This window comes from Glycine soja, chromosome 1 (assembly GCF_004193775.1).
Source record: "Glycine soja cultivar W05 chromosome 1, ASM419377v2, whole genome shotgun sequence".
NCBI lineage: Eukaryota > Viridiplantae > Streptophyta > Magnoliopsida > Fabales > Fabaceae > Glycine > Glycine soja.
The window spans coordinates 51523502-51549371 of NC_041002.1; the positions used below are offsets into that span (position 1 = coordinate 51523502).

At 30.2% G+C, this 25870-nt stretch overlaps 3 protein-coding genes across 4 annotated transcripts; all 3 read right to left on the minus strand.

Moving 5' to 3' along the window:
- Positions 1 to 7719: 7719 nt before the first annotated feature.
- On the minus strand, positions 7720 to 12675 carry LOC114420436 (isoflavone reductase homolog TP7-like). Its single transcript, XM_028386333.1, has 5 exons — positions 12351 to 12675; positions 12108 to 12242; positions 8738 to 8975; positions 8425 to 8628; positions 7720 to 8239 (listed from the first exon to the last, which is right to left on the minus strand). The coding sequence occupies exons 1-5, from the start codon at positions 12531 to 12533 to the stop codon at positions 8076 to 8078; spliced, it is 924 nt and encodes a 307-aa protein (XP_028242134.1). The 5' UTR covers positions 12534 to 12675; the 3' UTR covers positions 7720 to 8075.
- Positions 12676 to 16129: 3454 nt separating this feature from the next.
- On the minus strand, positions 16130 to 18340 carry LOC114420430 (isoflavone reductase homolog TP7-like). The gene is made up of 5 exons (XM_028386327.1): positions 18101 to 18340; positions 17850 to 17984; positions 17094 to 17331; positions 16588 to 16791; positions 16130 to 16481 (listed from the first exon to the last, which is right to left on the minus strand). The coding sequence occupies exons 1-5, from the start codon at positions 18281 to 18283 to the stop codon at positions 16228 to 16230; spliced, it is 1014 nt and encodes a 337-aa protein (XP_028242128.1). The 5' UTR covers positions 18284 to 18340; the 3' UTR covers positions 16130 to 16227.
- Positions 16158 to 25557, minus strand: LOC114420415 (isoflavone reductase-like protein). 2 transcript variants are annotated; one of them, XM_028386323.1, is made up of 7 exons: positions 25319 to 25557; positions 22112 to 22287; positions 21853 to 21987; positions 21296 to 21533; positions 20973 to 21176; positions 20455 to 20625; positions 16158 to 16337 (listed from the first exon to the last, which is right to left on the minus strand). In XM_028386323.1, exons 1-6 carry the CDS (start codon positions 25551 to 25553, stop codon positions 20459 to 20461), a joined length of 1155 nt encoding a protein of 384 aa, XP_028242124.1. In that variant the 5' UTR covers positions 25554 to 25557; the 3' UTR covers positions 16158 to 16337; positions 20455 to 20458. The 2 variants fall into 2 exon arrangements, with proteins under 2 accessions (XP_028242124.1, XP_028242119.1); XM_028386318.1 differs by lacking the exon at positions 16158 to 16337 and having other exon boundaries at positions 20166 to 20625.
- Positions 25558 to 25870: the final 313 nt, after the last annotated feature.

Sequence of the window (25870 nt, forward strand, 5' to 3'; positions counted from 1 at the left end):
GAGGAAAGTTCAAGCCATTCATTAACCAAGTTATTATAAATGTTAAGAAATATTGTAATAATCGAAGATGAAAAGGAAGGGAAAACGAACCATTGAAGATAAAAAAAAAAATTAGAAAAAAAAGAAGAGAAGGTAGTACTCATCGATCCACCAACTCACCTCCTCCCTCAGGTGCCATTGCCCCTTGGAAAGAGCTATAAATTTTTGTCTTTCCAGTTCTTATATAATGGATAATGTTATTAATTTATTATTGAAATTCAAACAAAACCAAAGTAATGTACCAAATCAGTACAATTGGGTTGGCTATATAATAATATTAAATGGTATACTTATTAAATTGAATTAAATATAATATATAATTGACTTTACTAGTATAATTAAACGCTAAACTTATTAAATCAACATATTCAATTAATAGATGGATTTTCTACATTTAAATCGATCATTTTATTTTTATAGACCTATTTTCAAAGTAAAATTCAAAGCTTGCTTTATTGTACAGTTTTGTTCATGACATAAGTTTTGCTTTCCATAAGTCGTCATAACAATTACTGATACTAGTACTAGATTAGTCAAACAAACTAACACAAACTTATGTCATGATTTTTGTTTTTGTTGGCGATCATGCACGTCTCGTTCTGACTCCTTTGCTCTTTGGTAGGTGAAATATTACGTATAACCTAACAACCTCATTTTAGTCAGTTAACACTAGTAAACGATGCTATTTGGAAAGTTTTGAGACTGAAAAAAATGTAATAGGTTTAATTGGTTTTTATATAAATAACATAATTTTAAGGCAAATGAAATTGTTTTTTAGGTTAAGACTCGCTAATTTTTTTTCTCTAAAAAAAACATATTTCAAAAGTGAATCATTTTATCATTTTTAAAAAATGTTTTTAAATATTCCATTTTAAAAATATTATTTCTAAACATAGATTAATTTGTTTAACATCATTTTTTAAAACAATTCTTTTCATATTAACATGTTAAAATCTATTCTATCAAATTCAAACCAAAAATATCTTTGTTTTTAACGGCAAACATATCCTTTGTAGATGCAGTGCATGTTTGAACTTTAGACAAGATGAATATTTGGGTTCGTCATTGTTTTATTACGTCATTTAATTTTTTTTTAGTATAGAATGAATTGATAAGATAAATCTACTCAAATATTATCAGATTCTTATTATTCGGCATGAATAACATATTTGGATTAGATTAATATATTTTTTATATTATTGATTTATATTTTTAATTATAATAAATAGTTTTCTGTTCTAATTTTTTTTTAGCCAAACCAAAACAACATAATCTTCTACTAGCTAAATTTCAACCAATTTATTAAAGGTTTAATGAGTCATTTGTTCCTGTAATTTCATCACTTGTACTTTTTAGTTCTTATAGTTTTAAAGTGGTTTTTGTAGTCTATGTAGTTTATATTTTAATTCTATGTTAGTCCATGTATTTTGAAAGTAGTTTTTTAATCCTTATACTTTATATTTTAATTCTTTTTTAGTCCCTATAGTTTGAAAGCGGTCTTTTTAGTCCCTAAATTTTATATTTTAATTCTCTTTTAATTCTTATCATCAAAATATGAGTAATACTATCAATTATAATTAACTACAAAAATATTAACAAGTAATTTATAACTAATTTATCGCAAGAAAATCTTTAATAAAAAATAGTTGATAATTTATAATTAATTTGTAGTTAATTATTTTTATATTTTTTTAGTAAGGACTAAAAGGTAATTAAAATACAAATTATAGAGACTAAAAAGATCAATTTTAAACTTTAGAGATTAAAAGAGAATTAAAGTACAAACTATAAAGAATCATTTTTAAACTATAAGGATTAAAAAAGAATTAAAATATAAACTATAGGAACTAAAAAAATCACTTTCAAACTATAAAGACTAAAAAATATGAATCATAAAACTATAAAGACCAATAATTTAACCTTTATAAAAAAAATGAAAAAGTCAAACAAACATTCATGATTCAACAATGGAAGCTTGTTTGATTGCCATTTTAGACGAGCGAGTACAGTGATCCGGAGCTAGAATAATTCTAGTCGAACCTTTTGAGACAATTGAATAAAGATGATAAAAGTTATTTATTCATCTCTTTAATATTTTGAGGCTTGGAGTATTTAATTAGTGAAATGATGTAAGATTTTATTGGGTTCATATGTTAAGAATTTCCTATGATGAGTGAGATTAATTTATTCATTAGGTTAAAAAATATATTGGATTCTAGTTAAGGCAATATTTGAAACATATGAAATAAAATGAAAGGAAGAAAAGATGAAAGTATAAAAATTATTTAAATTTGAAAGGGACAAGACTATGTTCGGTAAAATTAACATATAAGCTAACTCAAAGTTTATAAGTTATAAATTATGAGATGAAAAGTTGAAAACTAGCTTATTAAATTAAAAGTGACATATTTAATATTTTTAATATTTGAATTTTTATTTTTAATTACTTTTCATTTTAAATCATAGGATAATAATTTTTAAAATTTTGAATTACAAAAAATGGTATAGTTAATTTTCTCATTTTTTGGAAAATAAAATAAAATAATTTTATTAGAATTATATTGTTTAAAATCATTTTTTAACATTTAAATACTTTATTAATAATATTATTTTAAAAAAAAACTAAAAGTATTTTTTCATTATAATTTTTCTTAAATATTCATTCTTTCTATTTGTACAAGAAGAACTTGAATGTGTATATTTTTCACTTGCGTGACAGGGAAACATGATATGAATAATATTTTCTAATCCTAATCGATAAAATAAAATAATAAGGATAAAATTAAGAGGAAAAAATGAAATAGTAAGAATACAATGATGAAAAAGAAGAAAAAATTAGTAAATTATAAACTAATTCATTTTCTATAAGTTAATTCAAGTAACTTATTTTGATAAACTATTTTATAAAAAATAAACCAATAAAATAAGTTTATATACCAGACAAACAAGCAAGTTTATTTTCATCAAAGTTAGTAAAAAAAAGCTTATATAAATTACTCAAAGGTCTGATAAAACATAGTCAAAGAAAGTGATCTTTTTTATAAAAAAAAAAAAATACTGCTTATATGTTATATGTTATGCATATGGCCACATGCTTTTGGTCAGAGAATGAATTCCAAAGACACGGTAGAAACTAAAGGAATCTAATAATAATAATATATTTTCATTTAATATAAAAAAATTATTTATTAAATATTTTATCTTTTTCATTCTAATTAAACAGTTCTTTTTCATTTTTTACAATCAAACACCACAAAAATTTCACGTCAATTAATTTACCTTATCGATGCTTATAAGATAGGAGTTTGATTCTTGTTAATTAGATTAATTTTTATTGGTTAAATACATTGAGTGCAATGGGTCGTTCACCCCGAAGTAAAAGCAAAGATATAAAACGTTATTCCAAAGTCTAAACTAAATTACTTTAACGAATTTCATGCATTTTTCTTGACATAAAACATATACTGAACATTTGATAATTCAGTTTAAAACAATACCGGGCGGAACAGACCGATTATATACATATTGTAATGAAGAAATTTAATTATCTTAAATTACTTAAAAAATAAATGTTTAATTATTAATAAAAAGTAACGATTAACATCACATTTACATATATAATAAATAATTTACGAATTTATTCAAATTTATTTATTTAATTTTATCAGAATTAAGATATAAAAAATACTCTTCATTTTAATTGAGCCACATACTCGAATTAAAATTTACACACTTTTTTTCTTACAGAAAAATTTAAATATACGTTAGAGCATAAAGCTTATTGAATAAGAAGCCCTTGGTTTGAAAAGCATGCTATGCTCTCTTTTATCTGCATTGACTGGCTTTTTTTCTTTTTAAGGTTTGACTGACTTTGTTTAATGTTACATAAAACTGACTGTTTTTTCTTCTTTCTAGATAGACGATAAAATAAGGGACAAACTGATATCTGCGTTGAACAATTGGGGTATTTTTTTTTCGAATTGAAAGATTTTCATTTTAAATTTATTTTAGTTTTCTCACTTGCATCTTTTATATAAAAATGATAACATTTTTTAGAGAAGAGTCTATATTAAATGTGAATATATCTCTTCTAATCTACTATATCTATAGTAATATATATGAAGATATTTTTCAATAGGAATATATATACGTGATATCTTCAAGAACTTTAAATAATAAATTTATTTATTTTTTAAAGATAATTTATTTTAAATTATATAATAATTATAATATAATTATAATAATTTATTGCAATTAAATTTTTTAAAATTATAATATGTAACAATATATATTATAGATAGATAAAAACCAATTAATTTATTCTATTTTATATTTATTTTTGTCAGTCTTGTGTTTCATTTATATATGTTTGCCTTATGGATGAAATAGGAAAAGATTGTTGAAGTTTGTGTTTCAAATAACAATCCCACAGTAAGAATTAAATTTTATATATTCTTTGATATTTAGAATATAATGTACATAATCTTGTACTTTGATAAGATGGATGTAGATGAGAAACATAATCAAAATTGTATTTTATCTTCTATTTTATAGGTCTCTAAAAAAATCTTTTATGTTATAGAATTAAGAATTAAGAATTTATAATTTTGTATTTTGTAAATTCAATTTTGCTAATCAAATTGTGTTTGTAATAAATAAACTTATATGTGCATTCTTATTTATTCCTTATTGTTTGTTTCAGTCACATTAATAAATTTAGTTTAAAGATTTTAAGTTTTAAAAATAATTTTTTTATAGTAATATATAATCAAAATTATTTTAATGTATGGAGTTAGAATAAAAGATTAATACCAAATATAAATATATCATTAAACATTAATTTTCATGCTAATTATAGTTTATTGAAATTTGATTGATATATTGAATATTTGATTGTTTTAATTAGACATATTTGACTGTGTTAATAATGTTTGATTGATAATTAATTGATTTAATAAATATATTTAATTTAAAATTTTATTTAATAAAAGACATACAATCATTTTTTAGGTTAATTAAATCAATTTTAATTACTTTTCAGCAAACAATTATGTATAGAAAATTTGACAAAATTATATAAACAATTAAATCTTATATGAATTTTTATTTTATATAATACCTTAATTAATTTATTAATTTTTCTGAAATAATTTTTATAATTACAATAATTAATTATCATGTGATTAAAATAATACATAAAACATTTTATTTATTAATTGTTATATATTTGATAACTGCTATGGATACATTATTTATATATTTAAATCACATAAGTATCTAATTTTCTTTTCTTTTATTGTTTTTTTTTTTTGTGTTGAAACAACAAGAACTTAGCTTCTTCTAAGTTTTTAGATAGAAGATGCTAAAGTTAATGATTTTATAATAATTTTGGCTGTATTTTTTTCTAGAGATATAATAGAGTTATGGAAGAGGATTGAAGAACTGAAGTGTCGCACTCAGCGTGACGTCCTCACTTAGTGAGTCAAAATCGCTCACCCCAAGCAATTCTGCTTAGTGCAAGAAGTCACATTGAAAGACAGTTGTCGCGTGCAGCCGTGCTAAGCACATATCCTATGGCTTACCGTGTGACCACCTAATCCAATTGGATAAGTGCGCTCAGCGCAAGCATCGCGCTAAACGCACAAGGATGATTAGTCCATCAAGTGGTGCAGTATATAAAAATGAATGAATTTTTCATTCAGGAGGTGGTTCCTTCACCATGAAGCAAAGCAAAAAAAAAAAAAAAAATAGAGAAAGGAGATGCAAGAAGCCATAGACAGCCAGTGCAAGGAAAATTCGTTTCAAAGCTTCGACCAATCCATTTCACTCCATTTTTATTTCATTTTCTTCCATTCATTTCACTCTTTATATTTATTAGCTTTTCATGACAATAAGAGGCCAAAATTCCTCTGTTGTTATTAGAAGTCCTACAAATCAAACTCTATTTGATATAATAATTCTAAACCATCTATTTTATATGATATTAATATTATTGTTCTTTTTTATGTTCATTCACATATCTGTGGTTTGATCATCCATTTTTCATGTACTGTTTTAGGATTTAGACATTGGAAAATATTTATATGATAAGAACTTGGAAAAAATATCTAGGTGATCCATGTCTAGGGATAAAGTGGTATTGTCTAGCCTGTTTATCATATTTGTTTGTAATGAAAATATTTAATATAACTCTTAAGGGATTAGGAACAATATTAGGTGATTTAGGCTCTCTCACTTGAGAGATCATAGTTAGAGTAGGTTAGTAGATACGGATAATAATCAAATTAATATTAAATAGAGAAAAATCAATTACGATTACATCAAGAATAGTTTTGGTAACCTAAGCCCTTAACATGTTTCATAACTCATTATCAACATCATCTCACAACTCCCTGTGTTTGTTATACTTAATCAATGAATAATATTCGATTTGAATCACAAATTGTTTAAACATTATATATATATATATATATATATATATATATATATATATATATATAAAATTGTGAGTACAAGCAAAATTCTTGTGTACTCGATACTCAATCTTACCGTCTTATTACTACTTATACGAATTGATACGCTTGTCAAGGATTCAACAATATTAAATATGTTGAACTATGCAATTAACTACAAGTATAAAATATAAAAACATGTGTGCAAATCATAATAAATATATTTAATTAAAAAACATGAAATTTTATTATAATTAAATAATTTCACTCAATTTTTATTATCTCAAATCAAGCATGCAAACAAAAAAAAATGAACTAAACAATTTTTTAAAAAAAAAAAGTTAAAAAGAAACATGCAAAACATCACTAAAGTGAAAAGGATCTAGCTAGGATAATATTCTCAATAATAACAAGTTTATGCATATATAAAGTATATTTAAATATTTATTGACATATCTACTAATATATATTTATTAAAATTTAAGCTAAATTAAATATATTAAAATTCAAATAATATAAAAATTTATTTCTATAAATGATAAAATGTGAATTTCCTATTCATCTAAGACATGGAGAACTAAGCTAATGAGATTTAAATATTGGTTTGTTGTTTTATGAAAAATAAAAAAATTTTATATTATTGAATGTTTATTTTAATTTTAATTATAAAAATAAATAAAATATAAAAAATATAAAATGTTTATATTATTGAATGTTTATTTTAATTTTAATTATAAAAATAAATAAAAAATAAAAAATAAAAATAACAAAATTAATGGACATATTTTAAACATACAAGTTAATAATTTTTTAAAATACGTAAAAATTCCATTAGAATTCCCGGTTCATATTAGGTCAAAATAGCTTGTTTTTGTCATCCAAAAGGTTATATTGCACCAGATTTCCACCTAATGAAACTAGTGTAAAAAAGATTGTTTATATTGGCAATTTACATTGATTTCTTGAAAATTGGTATAGAATATGACGTGATGATATTTTTGTAACATTGGGATGAATATTCTAGATCGGTTATTAAATTAAGAAGCAATTTGTTCCATACTTGTATTGTAAATTTCTCACAGTCTGACTAGAATTATATTCATTAATCTCTAATAAAGTTATCTCCGTGACTTTGTGCACTTGACATTCGTTTTCTACTTGATCCAACAACTAAAAAATGGGTATTAGAATTTACAAAGCAGTGATGATAAATTTAACAACCATGAACGGACAGTGAAAAACTTTGACATTAATTTATAAGAACTTCGAGATAATCACACTGTAATACTTGTTGGCAATTGAGTTTCAACGCACATCCACTAGGATCAGAGTGGTGATGAACAAATTGCAACGGAACCATAATAAATACTAGAAGAACTTGCAAGCAGCACCAAGCTAAGCGAACAACAGTACAGGTTACAGTGTAAAGTAAGGAAGAACTCTTTTGACGCCAACACAAGCACAAGTAACTAAATAATAGAAAGACAGTACATATTCTCCAGCCATACACAACAAGATGCTTTGATTTTATTGATCAACTTGGGTGCAATAGTTTATTGGCAATAATAACGCATTCGCTGGATTTCAGACAAACGCATTCAAATAGTTGTCGACGGTAGTGTATTTCACCTCAGGATAAAGTTCAGAAGCTTCCACACTGACAGAAGGGTCAACCTCATTGTTAAAAGCTTCCTCAACCAGCATTGCGTGACCTAATGCTATTAAGAAATTGGCAGGGAAAGAAGACTCTGCATTGTAAAAAAAAAAAACAAACTCAACATAAATATTAGGTAAATGTGTACATCCAATTCCAAACGTTGTGTGTTTAAAAAACTCAAGACAAATAAGATGTCATGTTAATGGAGACAAAAGATTCTTGTAAGTTACTATGTTTGTGAGGGCAGAAAAGTCATAAATGAGTATAGACACTGACCCTGGATTTTCTTAAGAATTTGCTCTTCTGGAACGTAGATTTTGTGGAGGGTGGTCTTAATCTTGTTCTCCCACAAGGACACGAGTTCGTTGAAGGTCAAAACATTGGCAGGGGGTTTCTGGTGCAGAGTTTTGTTCAAGGTTCTTGGGTCTTCCACTGCTTTTATGGTATAAGTCCCAACATCTTCCTCCGTGACATAAACTCCTGAAACAAGCTCACAGCTTTAGGTAATTGAATTGCATGTATCTATTATCTTTTGCTTAAAGAATATGTTGTAAAAGATGAATTTGGCATATTGTATGTTAGTTGTTACCTTTGACGTTTCCATTTCCTAGAATGACAACCTTATCACGGGGAGGGGCTGTGACATTTTCTTGTCCCAATGTAGGCAAGAAGTAACCAGCAAAGGCATATGAGCAAACGTAAGTGTAAGGGATTCCTTCAGCTTCAATTGCCCTTCTGATTTTCACTTTTTTGTTGAAAAAGCTTGCTGCTGGCTCAACTGCATTGTGATGATCCACATCTAATCCAAATTCGGATGGGAGGAACCTCTGGTGATAAAAGAAACACCGCTTCAGATGACTAAGTCAAGTTTTCAACACTTCAACCATTTAAACTCATCAGAAAAGAAATTTGGTTTTCATTAAGCTATGTTGGATGAGTATGCATACAATACCAATTTGAAAAGCATAGAATTAACAAACTTGCATATTAGATCTTAGAAATAAGCATGAAATGAATTTGATTAAATAGCAAAACAAAAATGAAATATAGAAAGTAAGGCAAAAACCCACCTTAAAGTATAATTAATATTGTCACTTGATCTATTATATATATTATAAATTAGAATGGTAACTTAAGGCTAGTTTACTTTGAGAAAATGTTTTCTATTTTCTATTTTCTCTTATAATTATAAAACTGTCACCTTGTTTTGAAGTTGTTTTTTTTTCTTCAAATATTTGTATTTGTTTTGTCTGTTTTCTTAATCCTGCCTAGGTTAGCTTTGCTATTCTTAGCCGGTCCCAAGCCCGGATAAAAGGAGAGGGTTGTGTTAGGCTTTCGACAGCCAACGTTAAACTTTGTCGAATCTCTATGATATGGATCAATTACGTAATAATGTGAATGCTAGGTCGTTGCCCGGAAGCAACGCGCTGTATGGCTCGAGTACAGTGTCAAAAGAGCAAGGGCCACTGCATTGCCGCCCGGATGTAATGAAAAGTAAGCAAGGGTTCCCACATTTTCGTGAACGGGTGTGGGTAAAGAAGCTAGTTCATGACAGGAGGATTCGCTTTGGTACATGGAATATAGGCACACTTACTGGAAAATCTATGGAAATAGTGGATGTTATGGTGAGGAGGAAGATCAATTTTATGTGTCTACAAGAAACTAAGTGGACAGGTGAAAAAGTGAAAGAATTAGACAACTCGGGATTTAAGCTGTGGTATACGGGAAAAATTAGATCAAGAAATGGGGTAGGGATTATTGTGGACAAGGAGTGGAAGAAGGATGTCGTGGATGTAAGAAGAGTAGGAGATCGTATCATAGCCTTAAAATTGGTAGTGAGACAGGACACCTTTAATGTTATTAGTGGGTACGCACCTCAAGTTGGGTTAGCAGAACACTTTAAGGTAAAATTTTGGGAGGATCTAGAAGGGGTACTTCAGGATATACCCCAAGGAGAGAAAGTTTTCCTAGGAGGGGATCTCAATGGACATGTAGGTAGCGTGGCTAGAGGTTTTGAGGGGGTGCATGGGGGTTTTGGCCTAGGGGAGATGAATGGGGAGGGTAAATCCATCTTGGAGTTTTCGGAGGCTTTGGATCTTTCTATAGCCAATACATGGTTTAAGAAAAGAGAGGAACATCTTATCACTTACAAAAGTGGAGGGACATGTTCTCAGATAGATTTCTTCCTTATCAGGAAGTCTGATAGGAAGTATTGCTTGAACTGTAAAGTTATCCCGGGAGAGAGCTTGACTACCCAACATAGAGTTTTGGTTATGGATGTAAGAATTAGAGATAGGGCAAAGAGAAGAAGTCCTATGGTAGCACCAAGGATCAAATGGTGATACTTGAAGGGTGAGAAACAAGGAATCTTCCAACAAAAGATATGGGAGGGATGGTGTGGACAATCACAAGGAAGTGCAAATGATATGTGGAACAAGATGTCCCAAGAGATTATTAAAGTGGCTAAAGAGACGTTGGGTGAATCTAGAGGTTTTGGACCTAGGGGTAAAGAATCGTGGTGGTGGAATGAAAATGTTCAGAGCAAAGTTAGAGTAAAAAAGGAGTGTTTCAAGGAGTGGTCTAGGTGTAATATCGCATGCCGGGAAGGTCGACCATGGAAGCGATTTATTTATTACGGCGGGTGATGGAGCAATATCGCATGGCCCAACAAGACTTGCACTTGATTTTTATTGACTTGGAGAAAGCGTATGATAGAGTGCCTAGAGAGATTTTGTGGAAAGCTCTAGAGAAGAAAGGGGTTAGGGTTGCATATATTCGAGCTATCCAAGATATGTATGATAGGGTATCGACTAGTGTTAGGACACAGGGTGGAGAGTCAGACGATTTTCCCATCACAATTGGTTTGCATCAAGGGTCAACCCTTAGCCCCTACCTTTTTACCTTAATTCTGGATGTCCTCACGGAACAAATCCAAGAGATAGCGCCGAGATGCATGCTTTTTGCAGATGACATAGTCCTCCTTGGAGAGTCGAGGGAGGAGTTGAATGAGAGGTTGGAAACTTAGAGACGAGCTTTAGAAACACATGGCTTTCGCCTAAGCAGAAACAAATCGGAGTATATGGAATGTAAGTTCAACAAAAGAAGGAGGGTTTCTAACTCAGAGGTGAAAATAGGAGACCATATTATCCCTCAAGTCACACGGTTAAAATATCTTGGGTCTGTAATACAGGATGATGGGGAAATTGAAGGGGATGTGAATCATCGCATTCAAGCAGGATGGATGAAATGGAGAAAAGCATCGGGGGTGTTATGTGATGCAAAGGTACCGATCAAGCTAAAGGGAAAGTTTTATCGGACTGCGGTAAGACCGGCGATTTTGTACGGAACAGAATGTTGGGCGGTCAAGAGCCAACATGAGAATAAAGTAGGTGTAGCGGAGATGAGGATGTTGCGGTGGATGTGTGGTAAGACTCGACAGGATAAAATTAGAAACGAAACTATTAGAGAGAGGGTTGGAGTGGCGCCTATTGTAGAGAAGATGGTGGAAAATAGACTTAGGTGGTTTGGGCATGTAGAGAGAAGACCGGTAGACTCTGTAGTGAGGAGAGTAGACCAGATGGAGAGAAGACAAACAATTCGAGGCTGAGGAAGACCCAAAAAGACTATAAGAGAGGTTATCAAAAAGGATCTCGAACTTAATGATTTGGATAGAAGTATGGTACTTGATAGAACATTATGGCGGAAGTTGATCCATGTAGCCGACCCCACCTAGTGGGATAAGGCATTGTTGTTGTTGTTGTTGTTGTTTTGTCTGTTTTCTTCTATATAAATCTTAAAAAACAAGAAACGAATATGATATGTTTGTCGCCTTGTTTTGATAAGTACCCAAACTTACCTAACATGCACCAATATACTATATCTTTTGGATATGGGTGCATTTCACAAAATGAAGTACCTTGGACAGTCATTAATTAATTAATTATTTTGTAAAGAAGTACCTTGATGTTTCCGGCTTCTTTTATTGCTGCTATGACCTTCACTTGATCATCTATCTGCTGTCCACCTAGTGTAGATATTACAACATCAACTTGCTTGATTGCCTTAACAAGGCTTTCATGATCATTTACATCACCCTACAAATTAAATCACAGAGGTATCAGAAAAGTTGAATTATTGAACTTTGAAATAGTACTGTATTTTATTTGAAAAGAAAATAGAAATTGTGATTGAAAGGCACATACATAAAGAAGAGTAACTCCAGAGCTCTTGAAGCTCTCAATAAGTTTAGACTTTTCAGGATGAGAAAGGGTGGTCTCTCTAACTAAGGCAAAAGTGGGGTGTCCTGCTTCTGCGCTTGCCTTAACTATGAATTTTCCAATGTATCCTGTTCCTCCAAGGACTAGGATTTTGCTCTTCGCTGCCATTCCACAAAACAACTAAACTTCAAAGTTGAAATCAAAATAAGCTCTGAGTTTGTAGCTGTGATGAATTTGCCTGCTATTTGTAGACAGTTTCAGTCACGAGATAAGCCTAGGTTTGAAGGTTTTGCAATCAAAGTTAATACTAGTCAATACTGAATAATCAATGATAAAATGCTTCGAAATTCCTCACTTAAAGGGATTCATTGACTTTTATTACTCTGATTGTGACGGAATTCCTACAAAATAAATTAATATAATGATCTGTTTTTAGTCGCTATATGGGCAATGTTCAACGAAGTATGAACCGGTTTAGAATACAAATTAACTGAATTCATTGATATGAAGTATTGAAGTTGGGATGTGATTTGTTTTCCTTGTCTGCTTCATTTATTCCCTATATTATTATTTAATAATTATAGATAAGTTGCTTACGTTGCTATGTTTATTTTCTTTGTTCAAGTTTGACTTTGATTTGGTCCCTGCAAATAATATTCCCTTTGACACCACTATACTATAAATTGCGCTAATAAACTCGAACATAATTAATTTTAAAACAATGATGCTAAACTTTAATTTGAAAAAAATAATTTGGGTGATTGTCTAAAGTGGTATAGCTTTATAAATTATTATTTATTAAAAGAATGCTAGCAAACATTTTCAATACGGTTGCTTATGTGGAATGCTTATACAAACAATATTTTAAAAAAAAGTATTGATCCTGATGATCTTAAGAGTTTGATCTTCAAGAATGTAGGTTTTCTCAAGAGTGCTCTTAATCTTTTTCTCCCACAAGGACACGAGCTCGTTAGCAGACAAAACATTTCCAAGGGGTTTCACGAACATGAGATTTGTTCAAGGTTCTTGGATCCTCCACTGCTTTGATGGTATAAGTCCCAATGTATTCCTCCTTCACATAAACTCCTGAAACAAGAATTTCAAGCGCAAAACATGACAAAATAATTGAACTGCATGTCTTTTACTTGTTAGTGTTAATCTCCAGGAATGACAACCTTATCACGGGGAGGAGCTGTGACATTTTGGTGTAACAGGTTAGGTAAGAAGTATCCAGCAAAGGCATTTGAACTGATGTAAGTGTATGGGATTCCTTCAGCTTCAATTGCCCTTCTGATTTTCACTTTTTTTGTCGAATAAGCTTTTCCAATGTATCCTGTTCCTCCAAGGACTAGGATTTTGCTCTTCGCTGTCATTGCACAAAATAACAAAGCTACAAAGTTAAGATCAAAATACGCAATGAATTTGTGGCTTTGATGAGAAAAGGGGTGAATTTCCCTGGTATTTACAGGAAAGTTTTGGTCCCGTGATAAACCTTGGTTTCCTAATCGAACTCAACAGTAAAATATTGTGACCAATCCCGCCATTTTAAGTGATTTATTAACTTTTATTATCCTGATTGTGACTGAACTACTTGAACTAATGGGCTTTTCATTTTTATTATAAGACTCCATTAATTAATTTATTAAAATTAAGAAATATAACAAATTTAATTAATACTAATATTTTTTTTCTTAAATTGAGGTATTTTTCCAAATTATTTAATATTAACGAGACATTTTTATTTTATTTTTTAATCTCTTATCGTCAGTTAAGGTAAGATTCCCAAAGTTAGTACTAAAGAGTTCAAGACAAGAGAAGTTAATAGTAATGTTATAAAGACGGTTGGCAATGAAAAGAATAGTCCAGATCATTGCTTAGCTGTGCAAGCTCTCGAGATTTATTCATCCCAAACATAAATAGTAATATCATGTGTATGTTAGTGTTTGTGTATTGCAACCAGTCCTGAAATGTGTGATTTGTGAAGCAAGATAGAAAAATGTTGCCATATATATTTGTCTCATTCTATATAGAGAGAGTGAACTAGGTATTAGCCCCATTACTGTAACGTATAGAAGAAAAGAAACAAATAATTAAGAAATGTCATACTTTACTTAACTCCAACATAGTGTACGTATAGCTCCTTGGTCCACCACAACACTGTTTACTATTTAGTCATCATGGAATCACAAGACAAATATTATTTTTTTTTTCTTCTTCTGTGAATCATTATGCTTGCAGGAAGACATGGGCGCACTCGGCAGATAGCAAGCCACATATTAGTTACTCTTATCCAGTTATCCCACTTCCATTTCCACTTCTAATTTATTGTCGATTAATTCTGGATCTGATTCATATTGTTCCATCTTCCTGCTTCTTATCTTTTCTTCTATTTAATCAGCATTGATCCTTCCGAGATGAATGTTTCACCGTCTTAAATTATTATGCATGTTATCTTGGACATCTTTATCTTGCCTTTTTGCTGGCACCTCTTTTATTCACGTTGGAGTATAAGTGTGAGTATATAGATTCATTGGCTAAATTTTCCTGCTATTTATTTTCTTGGTTTCACAATAATTAGTATTAGAGTCGATGATTCAACATGAAAATTAGCTCAAATGAGTATAATGGAGTTAGCCATGAATCCATGGATATAGGAATTTTTTGTATTGAAAGTGTTCTTAATGAGTGAATCCATTGATGGAATTAAGCCAAGTGACCGGTTCACGGTTAAACATTAAGGATCATCAAAGTAGGTGAAGTTTAACATTGATTGAAAATGAGAAAGTTGAACACATAGGTGAATGAAACATTCATAAACTTGAGTCTTTAAGATTTTTGATTATGGTGTTAAATCTCTTCATATCTAGCCCCTTATATGCAGATCATACGCTTATGGCTAATTAATACAAGTCATTTTTACAATGAGAATACTTATCATTTAAAAACCGATAGCTCATTTTTGTAACGGATGTTACTTATTTAAAATCACAGAATCAATTTTGTTTTGCGAAATATTTGAGCTGAATTGTATTTCACTCCGGTGCCTATTAATTCGTATGGAGATTAGTTTCCCACTTACTTTAAGAACAAGTTCCGCACTTGTGAGAAAAATCTGTAACAAAAGTAGCTCTCAGTCTCTCAATTCATAGGCTTGAGGCAGCCAATGAAGGTGGCACCCAGACCCCACTTCTTCATGCAGCTAGACTCGGGTTAGCACCATTCTTGGTTGCTTTACACTACCAAATTAAATCCCTTTGAATCTTCAAAACCTAGCTATGCAGTATTTTATTTTCTTCTATTTAACCACTGATAGTATGGTGATAAAAACTAATTTTTTTATTTCTTCTATAAGTCATTTTTATTTCTTTTTTTATTTGTTATGATATCAATTAGGAAGTTAAAAATAAAAATTGTGAAAAAAACAATGTTAATTTATTTTGCTATAATTTTATTTTAATATTAATGAAACATAGTTTTGTTTTTTAAAATATTTTTATTATTTTAATTTAACTTTTTAATCTCTTATGATTAATTAAAGAGTTTAAGACAACCGAAGTTAATAGTAGAGTATTATACACTGTGATTTGTTGCTTTAATCGGAAAATGGATGAATTTTCCTGATATTTATAGTTTTGGTACCAGAAATAAGCCAAAGTTTTCCAATTAGAAGATGGTGTAAATCTTTTTATAGTATAATTATTTTTCTCATATCTAAAAATTACCTAATCTTCTAAAAAAAATCTAATGAAATCAGAGTGACCAAATAAATGAATAATCGTAATAGAACTTGTATTAGAAGAACAACAGTACAATTTAAGTATGAGAGGAGTCTTTTGACGACAACACAACAACAGGTAACTACTTAAAGAGAAAGACAAATTACAAATGCTCGAGCAATACACAAGATTCTACTATATGGTTTTATTGACTTTTTGGTGAAGCAGTTTATTGGCAATAATAACGCATTCAAATAGTTGTCGACAGTAGTGTATTTCACCTCAGAATAAAGTTTAGAAGCTTCCACACCGAAAGAAGGGTCAATCTCATAGTTACAATCTCCCTTTACCAGAAATGAGTGGCGTAATGCTAACATGAAATTGTCAGGGAAAGGAGACTCTGCACAGATAAAAAAAATTACTACAACGGAGACCAAAGACTCTTATAAGTTGCATTTGTGACCGCAAAAAAGTCATAAATGAGAGTATACAAAGTACACACTAACCCTGGATGCTCTTAAGAAGTTGATCATCGGGAATGTAGATTTTGTCAAGGGTGCTGTTAATCTTGTACTCCCACAAGGACACGAGCTCGTTGAAGGTCAAAATATTGGCAGGGGGTCTCACGTACACAGTTTTGTTCAAGGTTCTTGGGTCTTCCACTGCTTTTATGGTATAAGTGGCAACATCTTCCTCGATAACATAAACTCCTGAAACAAGAATTTCAATTGAACTGCATGTCTATTATCTTTTACTTGTTGGAAAAAGCGGTAATATATTTTTTTAAAAAAATGTAAATTATATTAAACCCAAAATGATAAAACAATAAACGCATTTAGAGAAAATCAAAAGCCTCCCTGATACAAGAAGGTCTATATCAAGATGCTAAAACAAATGTAACATGTACGCTTATCTATACATGAGAAACTTAATCTTACTAATAACCTCTATTAAAGAAAATTGATAATCTTCAAAAAGCGGTAATATATTAATTTGATGTATTGTATGTTACCTTTGACGTTTCCATCTCCTAGAATGACAACCTTATCCCGGGGAGGAGTTGTGACATTTTGTTGTAGCAGGTTGGGTAAGAAGTGTCCAGCAAATAAATTTGAACTGATGTAAGTGTATGGAATTCTTTCAGCTTCAATAGCCCTCCGGATTTTCACTTTTTTCTCGAAAAAGCTACTTACTGGTTCAACTGCATTGTGATGGTCCACGTCAAGCCCAAATTCAGACGGGAGGAACCTCTGATCATCAAAGAAATTAATTACAAAATCATATTTGGAGGTTTAAATTTAAAAACTACCTTAAAAGTCATATACATAAAAACTAATCTCTTTTAAATAATATAAATGAACAATATAAAATATGATTTTTGTTGTGAAAACATGCAATTAGCAAATTCCAGTATCGGATCTTACGAATAAGGATAAATGGATTTGATCTAATAGAGAGAAAAAAAATATGCAAAAAATAAGTAACTAAAAAATGATTAAATATGAAAAAAAAAACCCAGAGTTTTTATGTGCTTGTTGTCGCTGAAACACCGTTCCATTGCAGTTGTTTACTGACTTACTGCTATTTGCAACCATGCTGAGATTTCTGTCTATGTCGGTATCATTTTCTTGCCGATGATGATGGTGTTTAGGAGCAATTTTTAATACCTTGTGCACTAATATCTGATAGGGAAACGTTTTACAAAATGAAGCAGGGATTAAGTTAATAGTATTTTTGTAAAAGAAGGGTTATGCATGTACGTACGTACCTTGATGTTTCCAGCTTCTTTTATTGCTGCTATGATCTTCACTTGATCATCTATCTGTTGTCCACCTAATGCGGAGATTACAACATCAACTTGCTTGATTGCCTTAACAAGGCTGTTATGATCAGTAAGATCACCCTACAAAATCACAGAGAGATGTAAAAAAAGTTGGATTGAAATTTGAAATAGTACTGTATGTATTTTTCTTTTCTTTTGTGAAAAGAAAAAATAAATTGTAAATGAAAGGCACATACATAAAGCAGAGTAACTCCAAAGCTCTTGAAGCTCTCAACAAGTTTAGACTTTTCAGGATGAGAAAGGGTGTTGTCTCTAACCAAGACAAATGTGGGGTGTCCTGTTTCTGCGCTTGCCTTAACTATGAATTTTCCAATGTATCCTGTTCCTCCAATGACTAGGATTTTGCTCTTTGCTGCCATTGCACAAAATAACAAAACTTTAAAGTTCAAATTAAAATAAGTCAGAGTTTGTGGCCTTGATGAGAAAAGGGACGAACTTCCCTGGTATTTATAGGAAAGTTTTGGTCCAGCGATAAGTCTAGGCTTGCCATTCAAACTCAATATTACTATTGCCTTGATTGGGGAATTTTTTTAGTTTCACCATTTTCTCTAAAAAAATTTAATTCATAATTGTCATAATCATAAGGTGTATTTTTGGAAAAAAGTTTGAGTAATGGTAATTCTATCCTTTTTTAAAAAAGAAAACAAAATCACAACCAAATAATAATATTTGTTTCTTACGAATGAAATATCAAATATTGAAACTTAAAAAGTTATTGAAAATGAAAGTTTGCAGACTACTTACCCGAATCTCTACGGTCTACCTAATAACTCTAACTATTGAAGCCAAAATTTGAGATACTGACATCATCATCCAAAATTCATCCTTATTTAACTAGTGAAATAATATGGTAAGATTACTAAACATATATAATGTGTTGTACCTTGACACGGTAATGAGAAATATGTATAGAGGTCATCCTTTAAAATTTCTTGATGTTATTATTATTATTATTATTATTATTATTATTATATATATATATATATATATATATATATATAAAAGCCAATTTTTGCCCTTTGTCCTTTAAAATTTACAATTTTTTATAATATTCATTTTTTTCTTTTGTCCAAAGTTTTAACACGGGTTAAAAAAAATGAATAATCGAAGTTTGTTGTCTTTTTTAATGACTTTAAAAATTCAAATTTTTATGTGGTTCAATTCAATTTTGAATTGTAAAAATAAATTAAATCAAATTACACAACTCTTTTACTATATTAACTATACAATTTGGTTCCACACACACATGATTATCTTTGATCAAGAATACCTATAATTTAGAGGGAAAAAAAATAAAGCACCTCTTTTTATACTTTGCATAACATGATTTGTGTGAGTTTTTTTTTTTTTTTTTTTGTATAGTCATTGTACCCATAATTTACATTTACAATATTAAATGTGGGTTTCTAAGTTGGGGGTTGTGACTCCTTTTGTTAAAAAAAAAAAGGGCAACGCATCTATTGTTATCATTCGTGAATGCGCATGATTCAATAACATTGGTACGTAAAACCAAGGTAATTTAGTTGATGTTATACTATTATATGTTAATTAATTTTTTGCCTTTAAGAATTTGTATTTATTTATTATTGTAACAAAGGATATCTCAATTTTATAACTTAGTCAACATCACTTGTACCTAAGTGACATCAACGATTACAAAATATATCTCAACTTAACAACTTAAGTTAACATTACTTGTGATTGAACCACTAACTTAGGAACAATTGTTATAGAAAATATTTTAACTTTGTAACTTAAATCGGTATCACATGTACCCAAGTAACACTGATTTAGGGACAATTAATATAGAGAATATCTCAAATTCATAACTTAAGTCAACAACATTTATACTTAAACGACACTGATCTAAGGACAACTGTTATGATATACGTCTACATTATGACGGGTCCGTTACAAGAAATGCCAAAAAAACAGCTCCATAGAGAAGAATATGCATAAGGTAAGGTACAAAAGACCTAATCCAAGGGAGAAGAAATTATAAAAGAACCATTCTCTCATGAATCAATTAGTTTTTACTCTCACACACTTCAAAAATAACAAACTCACATTCAAAGATTATTCTAGCGGGAATTCACTCCCCACTTTCTCATCGCACCACGTCACTAATATCTTACCATGGCACCGGAGCTTGGATTTCAATTGCTCTTGAGTTCATATCAGATCAATTATAAATTTCTTTTTTCTTTTGTCCAAAGTAATTTAACATGTGCATGTTATCTCTTAAAAAAAACAACATAAAAACCAGATAAATGGATTTTGTTTTGTCTAACATTTGATTCAAATTCAACCGTAAACAACTTGATAAGGACCTTACAAATATCACATTCACACCACAAACAAATAGTAATAGAACTGTAACATTAAAAGAACTTTCAAGCAGCACCCAGCTAAGCGAAGTAGCGAACGACAATACAAAGACAAAGTACAAATTCTTGAGCAATAAACAAGATGCTCTGATTTTATTGATCAACTTGGGTGGAGCAGTTTATTGACAATAACACGTTCCCTGGATTTCAGACAAACGCATTCAAATAGTTGTCGACTGTAGTGTATTTCACCTCAGGATAAAGGTTAGAAGCTTCCACCCCGAGAGAAGGATCAATCTCATAGTTTGTACAATCACCCTTTACATGCATTGAGTGGGCTAATGCTAACATCAAATTGGCAGGGAAAGGAGACTCTGCATTGATAAATAAAAAATATAAAAATCAAAGTAAATATGAGGTACAGTTTAATTAAATATAAAAAATATTTAGTTGCCTTCACTTAACAAATTAAATACGTACTCTATATCACTATATGGTCTATATTTGATTCTTATTGCCTTTTTATATAAAATAAAAGTTGAATTCCAATATGAAGTAAAGATAAGCGTGCATTTTACACTTTTGTTGGCTTTAATAAACTCAAGACAAATAAGATCAACCCTCTATAAACTAGTGGCATTTATATGTAAACAGAAACCAAAAGTTCTTATAAGTTGTATTTGTGATGGTAGAAAAGTCATAAATGAGCATTCACACTGACCCTGGATGTACTTAAGAAGTTGATCTTCTGGAATGTAAACTTTCTCAAGGGTATTCTTAATCTTGTTCTCCCACAAGGACACGAGTTCGTTGAAGGTCAAAATATTTGCAGGGGGTCTCACGTACAGAATTTTGTTCAAGGTTCTTGGGTCATCCACTGCTTTGATGGTATAAGTCCCAATGTCTTCCTCCTTCACATAAATAGCTGAAACAAACATTTCAAACGCACAATTGAGACAATTAAACTGCATGGCTAATTGGCTATTATCTTTTACTTGTAGAAAAAAAATTATGAAAGATTAATTTGAACCATTGCAATTTTACCTTTGACGTTTCCATCTCCTAGAATGACAACCTTATCCCGAGGAGGAGCAGTGACATTTTGTTGTCCCAGTGTAGGTAAGAAGTAACCGGCAAAGGCATTTGAACAGATGTAAGTATATGGGATTCCTTCAGCTTCAATTGCCCTTCTGATTTTCACTTTTTTCTCAAGAAAGCTAGTCACTGGCTCAACTGCATTGTGACGCTCCACATCAAGCCCAAATTCAGACGGGAGGAACCTCTGATGATCAAAGAAACACAACTTTATATCTCTGATTCAAGTGTTCATCCATTTTAACTCGGTAGAAAAGAAATTTGATTTTCGTCGGCTATGTCACGTGAGAAATAAATATGAAAAAATCGAGAGTAAGATAAAAATCCTTAAATAAAACTGAAGATTTTGTCAAATTATTCTCCAAGTCACACCTAGAGTTATACTTAATATTTATATTTACCTACTAATACTATACACCAATATATGCGTACATTTGACAAATGAAGTACCGTGCATAGTGATTAAGTTAATTATTTTGTTATAGAAGACTAGTGCATGTATGTACCTTGATGTTTCCAGCTTCTTTTATTGCTGCTATGAGCTTCACTTGATCATCTATTTGTTGTCCACCTAGTGTGGATATTACAACATCAACTTGCTTGATTGCCTTAACAAGGCTTTCATGATCACTTAGATCACCCTACAACATTATACAGAGAGGTGTCAGAAAAGTTGGATTATTGAACATTTAAATAGTACAAAAGTTTTATTTTATTTTGAAAAAAAAAAGAAGAAGTGTGCTTCAAATGCACATAGCCACATACATAAAGAATAGTAACTCCGGAGCTCTTGAAGCTCTCAATAAGCTTAGACTTTTCAGGGTGAGAAACGGTGCTTTCTCTGACCAAGGCAAAAGTGGGGTTCCCTGCTTCTGCGCTTGCCTTAACTATGAATTTTCCAATGTATCCTGTTCCTCCAAGGACTAGGATTTTGCTCTTCGCTGCCATTCCACAAAATAACAAAACTACAAAGTTCAAATCAAAACAAGCAGCGAGTTTGAGGCTGTGATGAGTAAAGGGCTGAATTCCCTTGGTATTTGTAGGACAGTTTATGTCCAAATATAAGCCTAGGTTTCTCAATCCAAGTCAATAGTCAGCAATAGAAAAAACCTACGAATCTCATCACTTGAAGGGATTTTGTTGACTTCTATTATCGTGATTGTGACGTGGACTCCTTAAGTTAGTTGGCGTTTGATAAAATAAATTACAATAAGAAAATATTTGATCAACACTCAATATATTATCTAACAAGTGAAAATAAAAATGGAAACTAATATAGATATTTATCATCTGATAGAAAACAATAAAAAAAAATTAATAGATCTTAATATGATATTTAAAATTGTGGGTGATTCATTCTTGTATCACTACTCATTAAAATATTAGTATGTTTTGGTTAAAATATATTTGTCATTCATATAAAATTAATAAAGTTCGGATTTAATATTTGTAAATTTTTTAGTTTATTTTGTGTTTTTATAAAATTATAATGGGTTATTTTTTAATTTAAAAAAAAAAGAATTTGATGACTTCAAATCTATCCACACGTACCTGTCATTTTTTATTTTAAAATATAATTTTTAACCGTTAAAAATTGTAAAAAAAAAAATTAAAAAAATACATCAACACTGAAATCCTTCAACTCATCATCGTCAGCCGCAAGGCGCAAGGGCTTACTCGCCGGTTTCAGAGGCTCGTAGATGAACTCCACCTCGACCTTCCCCTCCTCTGAAACGGTGGCGTACATGACGGAGATGGTGCAAGTGTTCAGATCTGGGTTTTCTCAAAAAGGTTTTGATTTGTGATTTTGGGTTGTGGTTTAATGGGGTTCAATTGTTCGAAGCAATCAATTAACGGAACCTGCACCACTAAAATCTTCGTCGTAATCTTGTCGATTGGTCCGTTGAAAGTTACGTTACGAAGAAGGTCAGTGAAGGAGGTTAAAAAATTTGTGACAGTTTTTTACGATACGAATAACGTCATTTATTTCCCTTCACAAAAATTAAATCACTACATCATAATTAAATTACAATAGCAAGTAAAGGTTCTTTCCTAAAGAAAATAGAATTATTTTAAAAATATGACGCCAAAATTTATTTGACAAAAAAGAGAGGTTAAAACTGAAACTACAATACTTTTAAAGTGTAAACATGAATTATGAATTTTGAAGAGCTAAATTTGAATTTCGTGATACCTCTTGTTTCATTCTCTCTTTTTCTTTCTTTCCTACCCTTCCTCTTGTAAGGTTATTATGAGTCTTCTCTTAGACTAAAGGGAAACAAAAAGAGAGGCTATTAACATTCTAAAAAATAAAAACATTTCAGTATCAATATTTAATTTAATTATATTTATTTTTAAAATCAACGTAAACTCATATTTAACTGATTTTTTTTAGAACTTAACATCAGCCATCTTTTTAATAACGGCGACAATAAAATCTAAACCAAGACTTTCTTAAACTAATACCCCAACGCCTCACTATTAGCCCGTTCCTAATATGTTCAATTGAGTTATCTCGTGTGATGGTTATTTGTTGTAAGAAGCATAACCTAAAATTCTGCACAAGAAAGTCAAGTTTATAAAGCGATGTCCATTGAAATTCGGATAGTAGTATTATTAAATTTATGTATGTTTAATTTGGACACAACTTTTCTTCTTAAAGCATCCACTCTTCATACATAAAAACAAGGTGGTTGCCCATTTGGAAAAATAAGAAAGAAAAGCAGCACAATTTCTTAAAAAAATTAGTGGCATATCCAGGACATTCCTCAATCCAACCTACCAAAGCTCCCTGAAATGAATACAAAACCATACGCTGTTGCTGACTAAGAGAGCTTGCCTTAGAAGAGAGGTATTGCAACCAGTGCATGGAATAACGAAAGATGTTTTGTTTACCTTCAACGCAAAATCTTGTTTGTAAAATAAATTAGGTTTGTATTGTATGTGCTTAAACGTATTTTATTCGAGTTTGAGCTAGCTAGATTGTAGTAGTAATAAGGGTCATATAACTCTTTCTATTGAGTCTAAAATTATCCTGTTCAACTTATTTTTGAAAAATAATTGTTGCCTTTTCTCAATTTCCTGAGAGTTTTTGAAAAAAAAAAGATTATTTTTTAAGAAATTTTTTTTCTCAAACATGGGCTCAAGGGTGCTTTTATATTATGTTCATATTTTTTATTATAATAAATAAAATATTATTTTATTTTATATAATTTTAAAAAAATAAAATAGTATTGTCATGCTTTAAAATTATTATAAAAAATTAATTAAAAATTAAGTAAAAAAACTATGCTCATTGAAAGATTATATTAATATGAGAAATACTAACAGAAAATTATTTAAAACATTCTTTACTATCGAATAAAATATATGTAGAAATCATTCGATATAATGTTAGATTTACGTTTTTCAAAAGAAATTAATTATTTACAAGATTGCATAAAAGTGCTTTGTTATTATTTTTCATATTAATATTAATAAAATATGAATATCAGCAAACGATCTTGTTTTCTAGTTTCTAACTAGCTGATACCGTTACCTAAATCTAGGTAATATCGTCATCGCGTATTTGTAAATTGTAAATATTAATTGGTGCAAAGCGCAAAGAATAAACCCATAAAGAAGATGCTGGATCGGCCCAGCAGTATTTGCCACACAGTCACTGCTATTTGTCAACTCTTAGTAGTTAGTAACCAGGAAACGCGCGCCTATAAAAATAGTAAGGTACCAAATCTTAAAAATCAAGGTAAATACTGAATACTGGAATTTCCCTTTAGCTTTGCCAATATAACACTTTATCTCATCTCTTTCAAACATTACACTCCCTACCTTACTATTTGGACGATCACAAGTCACAACTAATGCAAAGTATTAATGGTGCAGCAAGTAGAAGATTTATCTCGATATTGATCAAATGAGAAGTTAGAATTTATTTGAAAATGATACAAACAAAATCTACAAGTAATGGCATACCTTTGGGGGTTTTCATGCGATAGTAAAGATAAGTAAGGCCAAGGACAAAAAGAGCAATTATGCCACCTAGCAGTTCAGACTTCAGGTTCTCAGCGAAAGGTATAAACTTCAAATCTAATTTGGGGAAGTAAGGTGTCATTTTGAATGGTAGTTCCATTCTGGGGAGGTGAAGTAGTACTCCTATCATTTTGAATGGCAGTCCCATCATGTTGCCTAAAAACTGATAATTCCACATGGAAAGAGGCACACACACACAATGTATATATATATATATATATATATATATATATATATATATATATATGCGTGGGTGTGTTATTTTTTTTAACTGTTTAATTCTTTTCTTCTTTTCATTATTCTCTTGATATGAAGCAAAGAATAATCCCAAACGTCCCAAGCCTTAGACAGAATTCTATTCATTTTTTATATAATGGAATAAAATTAGGTAGAAGATATCTTCACATTCATTTAGGTTGTTTAAATCACTTCAGATAAAAAAGAAATAGAACAAAAGCAAATATCTCACTAAGTAAGATTGATTACTTGAATCAT